Source organism: Haemaphysalis longicornis, unplaced genomic scaffold (assembly GCF_048455015.1).
Source record: "Haemaphysalis longicornis isolate Haplotype H1 unplaced genomic scaffold, Haemaphysalis longicornis Haplotype H1 scaffold_2, whole genome shotgun sequence".
Taxonomy (NCBI): domain Eukaryota; kingdom Metazoa; phylum Arthropoda; class Arachnida; order Ixodida; family Ixodidae; genus Haemaphysalis; species Haemaphysalis longicornis.
In genome coordinates, this window is record NW_027526295.1 from 290,550,988 (window position 1) to 290,568,722 (window position 17,735).

The 17,735-nt window shown below is 48.3% G+C and overlaps 1 protein-coding gene across 1 annotated transcript in view; it reads left to right on the top strand.

Annotated features, from left to right (window-relative positions):
- The window catches only part of LOC144168671 (uncharacterized), a 47,938-nt gene extending 47,446 nt beyond the window's left edge, over positions 1 to 492 (top strand). Inside the window, exons 2-3 of the mRNA XM_077697612.1 lie at positions 189 to 302; positions 463 to 492. Of these exons, the coding sequence (XP_077553738.1) occupies positions 189 to 302; positions 463 to 492 (144 nt within the window). The remainder of the gene's footprint in view (positions 1 to 188; positions 303 to 462) is intronic.
- Positions 493 to 17,735: the final 17,243 nt, after the last annotated feature.

The window sequence follows — 17,735 nt, forward strand, 5'->3', positions numbered from 1 at the left end:
AAGTTCATACCATCTCGCTCACGCCTCACTGTTGGCGCTGCCGACCGCGAGTCGATGACAATTTAGAAAATACTATTTCTTCAAATGCACAAACTAAAACTGCCCTCAGGGTTACCTGGCCTCCACGCCTCCTTCCGAAAATCAAGATTTGCGGCGTCTACCCCAGCATTGTTCCTTGAATCTTGCAGGCTAACATAAATGCGTGCAACAACCTGGACAATGCTGAGGAGGGCTTCCGTCATCGGACCTACTTCAGGGATCATGCTGGCAACAATGTGCACATAATTGAGCTCTCACCATCGGTATACAATGTACTCAAAGACCAGGACCGATTCCTGATAGGCTGGACATCCTGCACAATTAAGGAAAATTTCTACGTTGCGGCCTGCCAGCAATGTTGCTCGTACTGCCAGATGGCGACCGGTTGCCCAAATGTTCATGTGAGCTGCCCGTATTGCGCAGACGCGCACACGGCAGATGCTTGAGACCTAGAAAATAAGAATAACCTGGTGTACCGGGAGTGTCATGCCACGGAAAAAGAGCGTTTTAACCACACATTTCATGCCCCGTGCTGGGAGGTCTTGACAGCCCGCGTTGCAAGACTTCGCGCCAAAACCACTTACGAGGGCACTCTGCACGCTTCCCAACTTACCGGCTCAACTTAGTTTCACCTCACAACTGGGATCACCACGTTTTCTCCAAGCAAACCTTGACCACACTCGCGCTGCAACTGCACATTTCGTCTATTATATGGAAGCCACAACCATTGACTTCGCGGCGGCTTGCGACCCGTATGTTAGTGGTGGGACTGGGCCAGACATTCCGCCTTAGTGGTTTAATTTTCACCATGGCCAAATATCGCGTTGCATGGCTTCCCGAAATGTATCTTTGGACCTGTTTCCCATTCACGTGTCACCTTTCGTGATCGCCCTCATTTTCAAGGCGGCGAACCTCTCAATGCTCTTCTTAGGAGTGTACGCTGCGCCATCTGTGGCTCTAGACCACATTATTTCTTCCGTTGGTTCATTTTTGGATCAATGTGGTCATTGCTGGTGATTTTAATGCCAGACACCCCGTTTGGGGGGGGGGGGGTGATGTATTGAATGTGAGAGGACAGCAGCTGTCGCAGTTTGTTCATTCGCGTCATTTAAAATTTTGAATAACCCGGGCTCCCTTCCGACTTTTGCCACCGAATATTCGCAAGCGTGGATCGACGTCACTTTGGCGAGCTGAACGGCCTCATCTTCCAGGGTTTTCTGGGAAGTTCGGGACACTCCGGCGCTTTCTAACCACCCTTACGTTGTCTTTGGCATGAAAGAGGCCCGCGTTGCGTGAAGGAAGCGGCTGAAAAAGGCTTTGGAGTCACGTCTGATGGAGGAGCTTGTCCAGGATCCTTGGTTTGAAAGTGTGTCTTTCAACAGCATCGCATCTCCACAGAAGTTGAAAGACACCGTCAACACATTTATTAAAAAAAATGGCACGACCGCGGGAGAGTTTCGAAAGTGTTCCTAAACCATACAAGGGCAATGCATGGTGGTCGGATGATCTGGCGAGGAAACGGTCGTCCGTGATATCCTTGTGTCGCAAGTATCAAGCATGTCGTGATCCGCTACTTAGTGCAGACCTCATATTCTGCTGTTAAAAATTGCTAGGTCGGCACAGGCGTCACATTGGGGAAGCCAAGAATGAAGTTGCTAGGAGAAAATTTACCGCAACCTCCTAGAAGAACTTATTTGGCGTCCCTTTTGAAATTGCGTTTCAAAAGTTCTCTCCTTCCATGTTGCCCCGTCTCCGCTCTCCCGACGATGAAACTACCTCCTACACCTTGGAATCTGCAGCACGGCTATTTCGAGCTCTTCTGACGGCTGACGACCATCTACATAACACGCTCGCTCTTCGAGCTTTAAGGACACTGACTGTACAAGTTCCGTAGCATCAAACTTCTCAAGACCATGATTTCACCCGGCATCAACTTCGATCGGCTGCTGGAAATATAAACCTCAAATTGGCTCCTGGGCCCGACGGTATAACCGGTAACATGTTGACCCTCTTGGGGGCACACAATTCTTCATTTCTGCATACCTTGTGCAATGCGTGCCCTATTCTTGATCATTTTCCGTCAGTGTGGAAGGACGCGAGGGTGACTTTTATGTTATAGCCAAGCCAGCCTCCAGATGATCCCTCATACAGGACCATGTGTATTTCGTCATTGGTTGGCAAACTTCTAGAGCGCATGCTCAATGGACGCGTTTACTTCTTTCAACACGAGTCGGGCCTGCTGTATGTAAACGTGTACGGCTTCAAGCAAGGCCAAAGTACCACCCTAGCGCCAGGCGCGTAGCTAGGAATTTTTTTCTGGGGGGGGGTGGGGGGGGCCCGCGGTCGACCAAAAGATGGTACGGGGAAAATGTAGGCAAGGCTTCTTGCGCCTTGTTTTTCAAGCAAAGCTTGAAATAACTGACTTTAACATGCGATTTGTGTATGCTGGACGCTAACAGTAAAGCCAACCTTAAGGAGCTTAGATGATGAGGATGATAATGATGATAATCTAAATTCCCGTTCGCCGGTCTTGGGGTAGGCTACGTGTGCTTCGTTCGTCCGTAGAGCAGGCGGTTATGCGGGCACGCGCTCGTGAGCGAGATCATGAGCGTGCTCGTGAGTGGCGCGGGGTCCCCGAAGTTCGTCAGGCGGAAGTGGAGGCCAACACTGGGTGTTGACTATCAAGATTCGCGTGTTTTAGATTTTCTTTTAGGAAAGGGACTAACAGGTTTTTCTCATCAGCTATGAAGTACAGTCGAGCACGATTTGAAGGTTATTGCGCTAGCATCGAGCGGCCACGCGTGCCACCGTACTACGGTTTCGTTTCGGAACCACGAAAATCAAGATTTCGCACTTTTCTTTTCCTTGTTGGCTGTTTCATGCTACAAAAATGGCCCGCACGACTGACTTGCCACCCTTTGGGTTTCAAACTTGACATTCGTTGTTATCAAGCAGAGACTTGGTTGCCTTTTATCTACGGCGACGGTAACGAAACTGGCATGGAAGTTATGCTAAAGCTGGTGTTCTGTCTGCTTCATATGAAAGAGTAGCTTTCCCGCGATAACCTTCAAATCGTAGTGGTCTGTACGTGCGGTACATTCGTATATTATGGCGGTGAAGCTAGACAACGTGCGTGTTCGTCCTTAAGTAATCGCCTTTTTGTTATTTTTTGTGCTACTAACATGAATAGTAAACTTACGCTTAGCGGAACACCTTATTGCACTGCTGTTGAATGTTGAGCTTGTCGCATGTTTCTTAAATTTCATTCTATTTCTATATCGAACAGACATGGCTTCAGTAAAATTCCGGTTAAGCAAATACAAAATGCTGATTCCAGCCAAGAGGGAGGTCGAGCAAACAATAGAATAGTGCCAAAAAGACAAAGCTCCGAAATAAAGAAAATTGTAGAGTTCTGTTGATGCAGAGGAAATACAAGATGGGCAGAGCAATGCTTTTCGTACAGCGGAAATTATGAAACTGCACTAGTCAATGAAATGCGATGTGGGTAGCAAAATAAACATGTCAAGGATTGGTAGTTTACTTAACAAAATACAGTGACATGGTCGGTCATGTGATTATTCTTCGTACGAGTGTAAAGACAAGGAATGACAGGCTATAGTCCAGACAACATGTATGCCTATATGAGGCTTTTCCTGCTTTTCCGCCATGTCCCGGCCGTGCTGTTTCGCCAGCGAAACAGCGGGACTGTCTCGATCGGCTCGCGGCAGCTTCCCGGCGCTGCTCGGTGTACCGGCGCGAAATTCAGCCGAGCTGTATATGTTGACACATGTACAGCATCTGGAGCGGGCACAGGTATCAGACGTTGACCTAGCCCTTGTTTTCAGCTTTATATGAGCAAGAATGCCCTTAAAACTGCAGGTTCCGCGCATGTAGGCGACTTCAGGCTGCTCTTCAGGCTACTTAAACCGCACCCCAGTTTGGCACGAAACATTTCGGGGGGGGGGGGGGGGGGGGGCACGGGCCCGGTGTGCCCCCCCCTTCCCCCCCTTGGCTACGCCACTGCCCAGCGCTGCACTCTCTACGCTCGCGCCATCAGTCTTCGCGTCACGAAGGATCATTCGGCCTCCTTATATTGAGAGGAGGCATATGCCAAGGAAGGCTGCACCGTAACAATACCTTTGTATTTCAAGAGGGCATTTGATTCCATCTGGCACCCGTATATGCTGCACTTTTTGCGCACACACGGATGCCCTTCGAGCATTTATAGCCTGCTCCAGTCATTTTTACGCCGCAGGGTGGCTTATTTCAAGGGCATACTGGGTGCGTGGGGGCGCAAACCGTGAGAGGCAGCCCGCAAGGCTCGCCGCTCAGTCCCCTATTGCGGAATATTGGGATCCACAACCTACTCTGCCTTCCTGTATCGCCGGATGTGCACCTGCAAGCTTATGCTAATGATCCGGTCGTTGTAGTCAAGGGTAAGACGTGGCGGGCGATCGAGCATCTTGGCAATGAGATCCAGGAGCGAGTGTCAAAATGGACACGCGCGGCTAAGTTGCAACTCAACTCCACCAAATGTACTTGCTTCGTGATTTTTAGGGGAGAGTGGGGGGCGCAGCGGAAGCTGAGAATCGAGTTTGACGGCTCATTATTGCATTAGGTTACAAAATTAAATCTACTGGAGTCGTCTTTGACAGGCACTTGACATTCGTTGCCCACACGAATCACCTGCATGGCCGAATTGAAAAGATGGGTACTGCACTGATAGCATTTCCGAGGTTGCACTCGTATTTAGACCGAAACCACCCCCGGCTCCCCTACCACCGCATTATTCTGCCAGCCATCACTTAGGCAGCACCGGCATGGTGGAGTGGCCGGCAGCCTCATTCGCTTAAGGCGAGAATTCACTCCTTGATGCGCTCCCCGCTTTTTGTAGTGACCGGTGCTTACACGACCACCTGTACCGAAGCGCTGGAGGTGTTGGCCAATTCACTTCCTTTGTCCATCGTATTCACAACTTCATCAGGTCACTGCTTCACGACTCTTTACAAGTCCAGGGTTACACGCGTACAGGGACGGTTCTTTCACCATGACATATTCTGGAGCCGCATTCGTCGTGTTCAGTGCTGCAGATGTTATAGAAACAGCCCAACGCTTCCGGATTAGCCTTCCCACAGGCTCATATGATGCGGAAGCAATTGCTCTACATCGTCTATTCCTTTACCTTCAAAATATTACGCCCTCGAGCACTGTTTTGATCTAACCCGCCTATTTATACCTACTTCTTGCTCTGGAAAACACCTCAACACCTCAGGCACTATTCACCAAATTCAGAACAGCTATCGATTACTGGTTTCCTCTGCTGCCATCTTCCTGTTTCACGTTCCTGAATACTTGGGGGTGTGGAGAAACGAGCTCTCCGACTTCGTTGCCAAAGTTTCGGTGACCATGGGGCAAGAGGTGGGAGCGCGTGCTTCAAAGCACATCGTAAGGGAGAGGCTTTTGAGGGCTGGTCGGTTAGAGTGGCAGCAGCGATGGAACACCGACAACGCTGACACAGAGTTGTTTCGCTGAGTACCCAGCATGCTCGCTATACCGCGCTGTTCCCAACTTCTTTAGTGTTTCTTTTGGGAGGAGGGTGACATGGAAAGATATTGGAATTGGTTGTTCATTTTTCTTTCCATCAAGAGAGGCAGCTAACTTTTAATAATTTGGTATTGCTTGCCAAGTGCTCGCCAGCCCATGCCTATTCGGCGCCGGATATCTCTCTCGTGGATATGGTCCTCGCTAACCATCTGTCCGAAGTAGTTATATTCTTGTACATCTAGCACTTCGTCTCCTAAGCTGATGAATGCGCTTAGGGCATGCTTATTTCTCATTACTTTCAATTTATTATTATTTATTTTTGTTCCAAAGCCATGCTTTTTTTTGTTGTTTCTCAAGCATTTCTGGCACAGGTGTTCTGCCGTCTTACTCAGCAATACTATGTCGCCTGCAAATCTCAAATGACTCAAATATTCTTCGTTTATCCTTAAACCTGTGTTTTGCCTGTTAGGCATTGTGAATGCCCCCTTTAAACATGCTCTGAACACTTTTGACAAGATTGTGTCTCCCTGCCTTGCTGCTCTTTGGATGGAAAATTCATCACTCTGCTTGTGAAGTGGTATCCTGCCCGTACATCCCTTATATATGTCGTCATGAATTCTTGTGTAGGTATCTTCTATGTTTTGGTTGTTTAATGCTTTTAGCACGGCTGTGGTTTGAACTGAACCAAACGCTTTATTATAGTCTGCAAATGACATCTAAAAGGATTTAGTGTATTGAGTGCGTTTTTCTATCACTTGATTGACAACACGGATGCGATCCATTGGTTGAGTACCCTTTACTAAATCCAGCCTGCTCCCTCGGTTGTTGGGAATCGAGGCTGTCTGCGATGCGGTCAACAATAACTTCGGTAAACAGCGTGTAAACAACTGAGAGTAGGCTGATGGGCCCGTAATTCCTAAGGTTCTTGGTATCTCCCTTTTTATGAATCAGTATATTGTTGGCGTTTTTCAAGGCTGTGGTGACTTTTGAGTCCTTAAGCATGCTGAAATTAGTGCAGCAAGCTTTACCAGTACTACATCTCCTCCCTCCTTCAAAAGATACACTGTTAGGCTGCCGTCGCCTGCAGCTTTTCCTCTTCTCATGCCCTTGAGAGCATATTCTACGTCGTCTCTAGAAACTAGTAAGCCATTGCAAGTTAAGCTTGTGGTCTCAGCAATTTCCCCTGATGTAACGTCGCTGGCATACAGCCTGGTGTAGAATCGTTCTGCTACCTTCATAATTTCGTCCATGTTATACGTAATGTTGCCCTGCTCGTCTTTGAGTGCGTACGTTCTGTCTTTGGCGATGCCAAGAATCCTCTTTGTTGCATAGTTGCTGAGATGTTTATACAGAAAAACTTTACCGAACCTATAAATCTGGAAACATACTTGTCAACATTGCTGAGAAAGCAGAAAACGCAAGGGACATTTGAGGCGAACCAAATCGGTACAGCTGGTACTCGCAATGTTCTTATTATTAAAAAAAGATGTTTGCTTGATATTTGGGGTAGAAACTATAAAAATATCGCGCTGAGAATATTTCGACCCAGAATTACAAAAAAGCTCGCGCGATCCTCGAAATTGTGTGGTGTTCCAAATATTCCAAATTCAACACTAAAAAAAGATTTCAGTAGATGGCGCGAGTAGTGGAAAGTAGAAAAAATGGATTGAATTTTGCAAATCTCCTCCTTGTATATAGCGGGAGAAGCGAAACTGGAGGGGAAGGCGTGGCAGGTGAGCTGAGAGAGAATGGACGCATTTGCGTGGCACAGGCGGCAGAAGACTCTCACCTTTCAACGACATTTTCAGCGATGTGAGTAGACACGCGGCTAGTCTTTATACAGGGCGTCCTGTACTCATACCTTGACCCAGGTGAACCGGCTCACTCAAACTCCGACTCTTTGCTGAGCATTTCGTCTACTCATCACTCAAACTCAAACTTACAGCGAGCGCAAGACTCAGAACTCAAACTCAAGGTGAACTCATAGCTTAAAGTATTTAAAACTCACTCGGGCTCTGAACTCAAAATGGACTCAACACTCATATGAATGAATGAATGAATGAATGAATGAATGAATGAATGAAATCTTTATTGAACAACAGGTGCCGCTCTTAGGGCACCCGCCCGGGGGAGGGGGTCCTCAGTCTGGGACCTCCTGGCTCTGGGTGGCTGCGCGGGCCCTGTTCACGTGGTCAAACTGGATCGCAGAGTCCTGGCTGGCCAACCGCGCCGTATACTATCAATAGAGAGATTGGAGATTGGTAGTATACTTGGTGTTTTTTGGCCCTCCCATACTTGATGATAGCGTACAGGGTTCTGGGCAGTAGCTACAGGTGGCTTGATATTCGGTGAGATACATGGCATAGAGGAGGTTGCAGTGCGAATAGGTGTTGGTTTCGCGTCTTCGGAAGGTGGTAGCTTCATTTCTTCTGAGTTGCGGTTGTGGATGGGAAACATTCGCTGTTGGTGTCGGTGGTGGGCCAAGATGCCCGTGTAGCGCAGGAGAGGTTGTTGATGAGGTTCCAGGGGTGACGATCCTCCTGCGAGGGAGACGGCCTAGTGTATATGAGCGCGGGCAGCGGCGTGAGCCGCCTCGTTTACCCCGAGAAATTCGAGACCAGAAGCACAGACCATATAGACCTCGGGAGTGTTCAGGCTTGTTTGGAGAATATGTAGTGCAGTTTTGGAAATGCGTCCTCGTTGATAATTTCTGCAAGCGTTCCATAGTCCATGATTATGGTTACGGTGTCGTGGGCAGTAGATATTGCATGGGCTATTGCGGTTTCTTCTGCAGTACCGATTGATGTGGTTTTGACCATGGTGGACGTTATTTCTTGTCACTGTCCGTTGGCTAGTCAGGCTACATGGGCGGAATGATGATGATGATGATTGGTGTTTCATGGCGCAAGGCCAACGAGGGCAAAGAGCGCCAGAAAAGAAGTTATATGATGAAGCGAAGTGATTACCACAAAAAGGTAGGTATAAAAACTTGTAAATCGAACATAGTAAAATCAATTAAAGGTAATGGTGATGGCTGGTGTATAGGGCCAGATTTGATTATGCGTGATATGAGATAAGGTTTAAAAACTTAACATCTGATAAATAATCACACATACGTTTCATAGAAACACTGGCATCGTCACCTAGAAACAGCGATGGATGTAGTGGGATATGTTGTCTGTAGAGTTCTCTGAAGTGTTTGTGTCGTGTTGTGTGAAGTGCCTTACATTGTATGAGGATGTGGATCACGGATAGGGCCTCTCCGCACCTGCTGCACTGGGGTCTAGAAGATCCCGTCAGCAGATACGAGTGCGTTGCATGGGTGTGCCCTATCCGTAATCTGGCCAAGGCGACTTCAGAGTATCTATTTCGTGTGTCGGTGGTGTATGGTCCCAATTGAGGTTTATTACGTGTAACTTGTTGTCTGTTTGTTCACTCCAGTGTGTTTGCCATGTTTTGCGAAGTTGTTGTCTGATGTGTGGTTTCACGTCGGTGTAGGGTAATGTGGTTATGTCTACTGTATTCGAGAGTGTAGCAGCAGCAGCCATTCGGTCCGCTGCTTCGTTCCCGGCAATACCACAGTGGCCAGGGACCCAGCAAAGAACCAGTTCAAATTTGCGTACATACACAGACATAATACCCTTGACAATCAGATTGACAACGTGGTTTTTCGAAGGCACTGTTGACGACAGTTCCCGCACAACACTGAGGGAATCTGTATAGATAATGGATTGTGGGATGTGGTTTTGAAGTATATGATTGACAACAAGAAGTACACCGTAAGCCTCTGCCGTAAAGATACTAGTATGACTATTCAGAGTTCGAGTGACACTAAGGCCGGGCCCATGCGCCGCGCAGGACACAGAGATGGCAGATCTAGAAGCGTCCGTATAAAATTCAGAGCACTCATACTTCTGTTGCAGATACAAGAAATGCTGCAGAATTGCACATGTGGGAGCTCGCTTTTTATCTAGATGTGTGAAAGATGTGTCGCATGATACAGGGCGGAGATGCCATGGTGCTATAAAATCCGTTAGAGAACTTTGGATTGTATCTAAAAAGGAGACAGCAATCTCTGACGCTTCCTCTCTAACTCTGTAAGAGAAGGGCGCAGAGGACGATGGTCGATTTAAAAGGAGTTCAGTCATGGACGTATCATGAAAAACTGATTTAAAAGGATGGTGAGGCATGGATGAAATTTTAAAAGCATAAAGGAGATCTGTGTATGCTCGCTGACGTTGTAGGTTCCATTTGTTGCACTCCACATACAGGCTTTCGACCGGGCTAGTGCGGAAGGCGCCACACGCCAGGCGGAGCCCGAGATGGAGCACTGGGTCCAGCATTTTGAGGGATGTTTTACTTGCTGACCCATAAACAACGCTACCATAGTCCAGTCGTGAGCCTATCAAGCTGGTAAAAACACGTAAAAGAAGTTGTTTGTCAGCACCAAAAGAGATGTGCGACAGAACCTTCAGGATATTCATTGTTTTTAAGCATTTATGTTTTAGTTGTTTTATGTGGGGGTTGAATGTGAGCTTTTCGTCAAAGATTATACCTAAAAACTTGTGTTCCTTTTTGACAGGAATAGAGGAACCGTGGTGTCGAATGTCTGGATCCGGCCGAATGCCACGCCTCTTAGAAAACAGAACACAAGCGCACTTTCCTGGATTAAATTTAAAACCGTTGTTATCTGCCCAGCCGGCTAGCTTGTTAACACCAAGCTGGACTTGGCGCTCGCAGACAGACAGGTTACAAGACTTAAAGGATAATTGAACGTCGTCTACATAAATGGAGGAGGAAATCGATGGTGGTAGCGCCTTACGAAGAGAATTCATTTTTACAATAAAAAGGGTGCAACTTAAAACTCCACCTTGCGGCACGCCGTTTTCCTGCACATGAACCCTAGAAAGTGCAGTTCCAACTCGCACGCGGAACGTTCTTTCAGACAGGTAACTGGCAAGCGTGTTCATCATGTTACCCGACATGCCAAAGGACTTCAAGTCGCTAAGGATGCCGTACCGCCAAGCAGTACGACCGTCTTCTTTGATCTTTTCAAGATCAAAGAAGACGGTCATGCAGTACTGCTTGTGGAGGAAAGCATCTTTGATATAAGACTCTAACGCAACGAGTTGATCGTTGGTAGATCGCCCCGCCCTGAAGCCCGCCTGGCAGCTCTCGAGAAGACCATTGTACTCTAAGAAGTACACAAGTCTCCTGTTTATCATCTTCTCGAAGAGCTTACACAGGCAGCTTGTCAGGGCAATGGGGCGATAACTGGTAGGAGAGGAAGGGTCCTTCCCTTGCTTTAGGACAGCCACTACTATGGCCTCCCTCCAAGAGCGAGGAATGTGCCCCGAAAGCATTATTTTATTGTATAGGTGTAAGAGTGTTTCAAGAGTGTCTGGGTGTAGGTGTTGTATCATGGTGTATGTGATTTCGTCTGCACCTGGAGCTGACGTCTTACATGTGCTCAGAGCAACCTTCAGCTTATGAATTGAAAAACAAGAATTGTAAGAAGTGTGCGACTTGTTGTTATCACGCAGGGACTTCTTTTCTACAGATGTTTTGTGTTTTATGAAAGTGTTTGTGTAGTGTGCTGAACTGGACACGTGTTCGAAGTGTTGTGCAAGTGTGTTAGCCTGGTCTTCCAGTGTGTCCCCTGTTGTACTAACCAGGGGCAGGCTGTGTGTCTGTTGTCCTTTTAGTTTTCGTATTCGTGTCCAGACTTTGTGTGTATCAGTGTATGAATTGATGGAAGTGAGGAAGGTGCGCCAACTCTCCCTTTTCGCCTCACGACGCACTCGCTTCCCAAAAGCCTTTGCCCGTTTAAAAGAAATGAGGTTGTCTGACGTGGGGTACCGTCGAAGGACACCCCACGCCTTGTTCTGGGCCTCTCGCGCCCGCCTGCAGTCCTCGTTCCACCAGGGCCTCCTTGGGCTGCGGGACCCACTGGAGGCCTGGGGAATGAACTTTTCGGCGGCATCGAGGATGTGCGCAGTGACGAGTTGGGCTGCTTCCTCCACGTGTAGGTGTTCTATGGATGTGTGGTGTAGTTGAGATGTTTGTGTGAATGTGCTCCAGTTTGCTTGTGATTCATTAAACCTTTTATGGGAAGATGGACTGCTCGGGCCTGTACCTATATACGTCAATGAAGTGGGGAAATGGTCACTACCATATGGGTCTGTGCCCACACCCCACTCAAGACATGGAAAGAGAACTGCGGAACCAATAGCCAAGTCAAGATGCGAGTATGTATTGTGTCCTAGGTTATGGTATGTGGGCTGTTTTTTGTTGAAAAGGCATGCTCCGGAGGATGTAAGGAACTTCTCTATCAGGCGACCTCGGGCATGCGTTCTGGTGGAGCCCCAAAGAGAGTTGTGCGCATTAAGGTCGCCTGTTAGTATGTATGGTTCGGGCAGCTGGTCAACCAGTGCCTCGAAATCAGAGCTCAGAAGTGCAAAATCAGGAGAGATGTAAATGGAGCATACTGTTATCAACCTATTAAAAATTATGGTACGGATCGCTACAGCCTCGAGGACAGTGTTTAAAGTGACAGGGTGGCATGCTAATGATTTCCGGGCGATAATGGCCACACCTCCTGAGGAGTGGGTGCAGCCAACCCTGTCCTTTCTGAATACCATGTACCTATTTAAGAAATTTGTTTGTTTAGAGTTGAGGTGGGTTTCCTGGAGACACATAATACTTGGCTGACTGGCATGCAGAATCTCATACACATCGTCAAGATTTTTAAGGAGGCCTCTGCAGTTCCATTGGATGATATTTTCTGTTCCCATTATTTAAATTTAAGAATGACTGGAATGTGTGTGTTCGTGTGTGTTCATGTGTCGTCTTTCGGGGCTGTTACTCTTGGATTGGGCTTTTTGGGCCTTTCTGTAGGCTTGGAAGTCGGTGGCCGCTCCTTGCGCTGCGTTGCAGGCAGGAACGGCCCGACGTCCATCTCGTCGTCGGATGTCCGAGGGGTGCCCGACGGACCGGGCCCCCTGGACTTGGCCCCCCTTCGGGAGCCCTTCGTTTGAGCCGCCACCGTCGGGGGCGCCAGAGGTGGCACAAGCGGTGCGGTGGCGGTGGGAGCCGGTGCGGGGCCCGTGGTGTCCATCACCTCGGTACCCTCCAACGCACTGGAGGACGGGGAGACAGAGGCGGGAGCGGCACCGGTCCCGACAGGAGTGGTTTGCGCCACAACCGCTGCTGCCTCAGCAAGCGGCGTGGTGCCGGGTTGGGCTGCGTGAGGCAACCCAGCGGGGGGCGGGGGCGGGACCAGGTCAGACTCGCTGAACTGGGTCCCTGTGGACACCAGACGCCGCTCCGCCCCCCGGCGAGCCGCGTCAGCGTACCTCCCCAGAGGGAAAGAGGCGAACCTCTTTCTCGCCTCCGGGAAGGTGATGTTCTCGGTTACCTTGATGCTGATGATCTTTTTTTCGAGTTGGAACTTTTCGCACTTGCGGGAGTACGCTGCATGCGGTCCCCCGCAGTTTACACAAGTGAGGGTATCGGATTGGCAGTTGTCACTAGGATGATCGTGCGCCGCGCATTTCGCACACGTCGTTCGGCCACGGCAAGAGTTCGTACCGTGCCCGAACCGCTGGCACTTAAAACAGCGCCGCGGGTTCGGGATGTACGGACGTATTGAGCACCGGATAAAACCTGCATATATATGTTGTGGGAGAACTGCGCGGTCAAAGGTCAAGATGATGTGCTTGGTGGGAATCTCCTTGTCGTCTCTACGGATAGTGATGCGTCTCACGGCAGTGACGCCCTGATCCTTCAAGCCGGCAAGGAGATCCGCATCGGTTTCGTTCAGGAGGTCTGTCTCGGATATCACACCCTGCGAGCTGTTGAGGCTCCGATGCGGTGTGACCCGGATGTCAAGATCAGCCAGTCTAGTCTGAGCTAGAAGCTTTGCAGACTGCTGCTTGTCATTTATTTCAATTAAGAGTTCACCAGACCTTTGTTTTTTGCATTTATACGATTTTCCTACTATGGCTTCAAGATACTTGGCGATCAAGAAGACTGACTGAGATGCAAGAGGGTGGGTTGGATTGAGCGATTCCATCACAAGAAATCGAGAAAAATTATCTGGTTCAGGAAATGTCAAAGATGGCAATGGGGGAAACGATACTTCGGTGCGGCCCCTTTTAGGGGGCCGATCACGGTTGGAGGGGGTTTTAGACAATACCATAAAGCATAGTATAAAAGCAGGGAGACGGGGGTACTTTCTCCTTTGACCTTACCCTGGTAGTCAAAGAGGTCCCGGAGCTCCCTGCCTGGTAGACAGGCAGGGAGCCCATCGGCCGGAGCTTGACCAAGGCTCCGACGGCCACCGTTTACGGCTTCTACCCTTCACCTTTAAACACGTCGCCACGGTTGGACACGGCTTATGTTGGGAGCTCGGGGTCCGCGGTGTCGCTGCTCACCGTCACCATGAATACTCAAGGTGCCCCGTGCGGGGACATGGGCGGAATGGTGCGAATAAGGAGATGCGTCCACATAGAACGTATTGCGGTAATTGGGATATTCTGTGGACATGGCCCGTGCTCTGGTAATTCTTCTTACTTTGTTGTAAGTTGGGTGCTTATTTCGTTGTATTGGAATCACACGTATACACTGGCGTATCTTCAAAGGTTACTTGTTTTTTTGTCTTTAACCAGTGGTATGTTGTAACCCATGCATTGAAGAGTCGCGCGCCCCGTTGGTGTGATCTTCATGAGCTCTATTTGGAAAACGTGTGCGCTTCATACTTCTTCGTTAAACAAATCTGTTGGGCAAGTTGGTGCTCTATGGTTGGAAAAATAGAGCGCGACTTAGACAACGACAGTAAAGACGGACGACGGGACAAGCGCTCACTTGCAGCTAACATTTATTGAAGCATCGTCTCATATTTATACCTGTATTATTAGGAGCACGTGCACTAGGGTACACTAAATGGGACGCATCAAACAGAGGACATGACCAAAGGGACGTTTTCAAAAACTCAAACTCGCTGGCACAGATGTATCGCTGACACACTTGTCCCCTTTCTGCTTAATATAAAACGCTTCCAACAGCTCTGTCGCCACGTATTATCACTCCTGCCGAGAATTCTAATCTGCTGAAACAAAGGTCTGCATTTTTCCGAAGGACTGACAGGCCTGCAATCTTCGCAAGGCGATTGTAAATGCACGCGCGTGTTATATTTAAGAGAAAAACTATGCTCGCGTTCCCGGTCATTCACACATCTGCCCCTCTGGCCGATGTAGGCCGCCCCGCAAGAAAGCGGTATCTCGTAAACTACCCCGACGTCACAGGGCACAAAGCGCTTGGCATGCTTCTTTTCGCACTTTTTCTGTTTGGGCTTGCCGGAAATTTCCGCACACACGCGGCCAAGTTTTTGTGGAGCAGAAAACACCATCGGCACTTTGTACCGTTCTGCCACCTTTTTCATGTTGTGCGTAACTCTATGTATATAGGGCAGAACAACAGCCTTCGCCTTAGGTTGTTCTGGCCGCTTCGCACCTACTTGGCCTTTGGCTTTCCGCCGCAAGACTTCGGCAACACCCAACAAGACATAGCTTCGGTAACCGACCGACAGCAGTCTCTTCATTTGAGAGTCAAAGCTCTCTTGAACAGCATGTGCACAGGACTTCTTCAGTGCAGACTCTAGAACCCCAATACGCTATGGCCCTTTTAACCGTCCTTGAATGAGATGATGAAAATGGCAGAAGCTGTTTACGGGCACGCGGGAGATAGATCCAACAAACATGGTCGGATGAAAACTTAAAATTAATATCTAAAAACTGCAGGGTGTCATGACTTAGTACCTCGTATGTAAACGCATAAAACTTCCCATAGCGGCTAAAACTCTCTAAAAGCGCTTTTGTGGTTGCAAGGTAGTTAGGTGAACACTGTTTTCTTAAAACCACTAAAAAATCGTCGACATATCTAAAAACACGCAGTACAACATCCTTGTCAGAACTTAAAAGCAAGTCTCGGTCGACACTAGCAAAAAAAATATTGCGTAAGATAGGCGCAACGCAGGACCCGATACAAATTCCATGTTTCTGAATGTACATGCATCCTTCGAAAGAAACAAATGCTGCGTCCAGATAAAGCTCCAATAAACGCATAAAACAGTCAACCGACATACCACAAGAATTCTGGAACTTGACCACGCTGTTTACATCAATGCATTGCCTAACAGACGCAAACAGTTCCGAGTGCGGCACAGAATAGAATAAATCCTCAACGCAGCGGAAAAGGCAAACCCCACCGAGGCATCATTCTTTGTATCTTCTACGACTTCAAGTGAACTCTTGGTGATAAACGGGTCGTCGATGGTAAAGCTACCAAGATGCTTCTGTAAAAACCGGCTTAAATGTGACTGCCAAGTTCCACGCTCACTAACAATACACCGAAAGGGCATTTTATCCTTATGCGTCTTAGCTGTGAAAAACACGCTCAAACAATTGCTCTCGGAACTAGTAACGGCCTTTGCTAGAGGCGGCAGCTCAAGCTCCCAACATAAATCCACAGTCTTTGCTTTCACCTATTGGGCAGATTAGAGCAGATTATAATTCTCGGCAGGAGTTATAATACAGTGTCGAGGGAGCTCTTGGAAGCGTTTTATATTAAGCAGAAAGGGGACAAGTGTGTCAGCGATACATCTGTGCATTTGCGTGCCAGCGAGTTTGAGATTTTGAAAACGTCACTTTGATTATGTCCTCTGTTTGATGCGCTCCATTTAGTGTACCCTAGTGCTCATGATCCTAATGATACATGTATAAATATGAAACGATGCTTCAATAAATGTTCGTTGCAAGTGACGCTTGTCTCGTCGTCCGTCTTTACTGTCGTTGCCAAAATCGCACTCTACTTTTTTCAATCAGCTTCATAGTTATACCCATCTGTTATGCACGCGTAATTGCAGTAATCTCGATGTGGACGTCCTGGAGGGAATCTTAGGGGCGGCTTTGTAGGCCTGGCGGATAATTATATTCACTCTTGCTTTTTCAATCGTTTTAAGTGCCAGGTACGGCGTTCCATACGTGATTCTACCAATCAATGTGGCTTGTATAATTTTAAGAGTATCCTGAGAATCCCAATTTCCCGTTGGTTCACGAATAATACAGGATCAAACGTCGTGGGCTCAAATTGTTGCGTGTAGTATGACGTGTTCGTGTGACGTAAAAGAGGTTGGGAAGAATTTTCGCTGCAGATTTATTCAGCCACACTTGCTAGACCACGATGACTATAGTGCCGCTTACAAACAAATGAAAATACGCAATGGGTACCAAACCACTGATATAGACTACGTGTTTATGACAGAGAGTAATCAGGTCCGGAGGTGTGCTGAGGGATAAAGAAAGGGCATAGAGCAAAGTGACGGGGGCTCAGTTCATTTATATGGAAGCCGCTTGTGGCTGGGTTTCCTTCATCCTCGTTCTGCGTGCTCTAAATGCGCCTTGCGGCAAGGCGAAGTGTTCCAACGAGTCCCTGAAGCACGAGGTGTTCGTGGGTGTGCCTTATTTTTCTTTGGGTTCTTTCTTGCTTATAGGCGGTTGGTGCCGAAGGAGACGTCAGCCGGGGCAGAAACTTGAACTCTGCCATGCAGACGAGCACGTGAGAGGAAATTACAAACACGTTCTTCTGTGTTTTCCCTTTCACTTTTTGTCTCGTCGTATTGACCGACGGGCGTATAGTTCGGATCCTAGGACCCTGAGGACGACGAAAACAGCCGAGTATGCGGAGCATGTGGACGCTGTGCTCAAGGGTACCGTCGTCGTATTGTCCACTACAAACGGTGTGTTCGCACTTCCATTACATACAATTTACGAGATTCAATGATGGCGAAGACTGGCTAGTCGCAGCACCCCTTCCTTTGTTTAATATTCTTTATCACCTCAGCTTTGTTGGTCATCGACCTTCACAGAGTGAAGGAATCGTGATTTGTTTAATATACAGTTGGTTTGCGGCGTTATCGTGATTCTGGTAGCTCCACGCGCATCGCGTGTAGCGCGGCGTAGGCCCCGCGGCATCGCTGCATGCAGTAAAAGTGTGAGCCGTGTTACTGTGGTAGGTTTAGTACGCCCAACGAAACACGGGCTCTTACGTGTGTTTCGACGCCGTGTTCTGGAAATACCACAGTTACGTGTTTT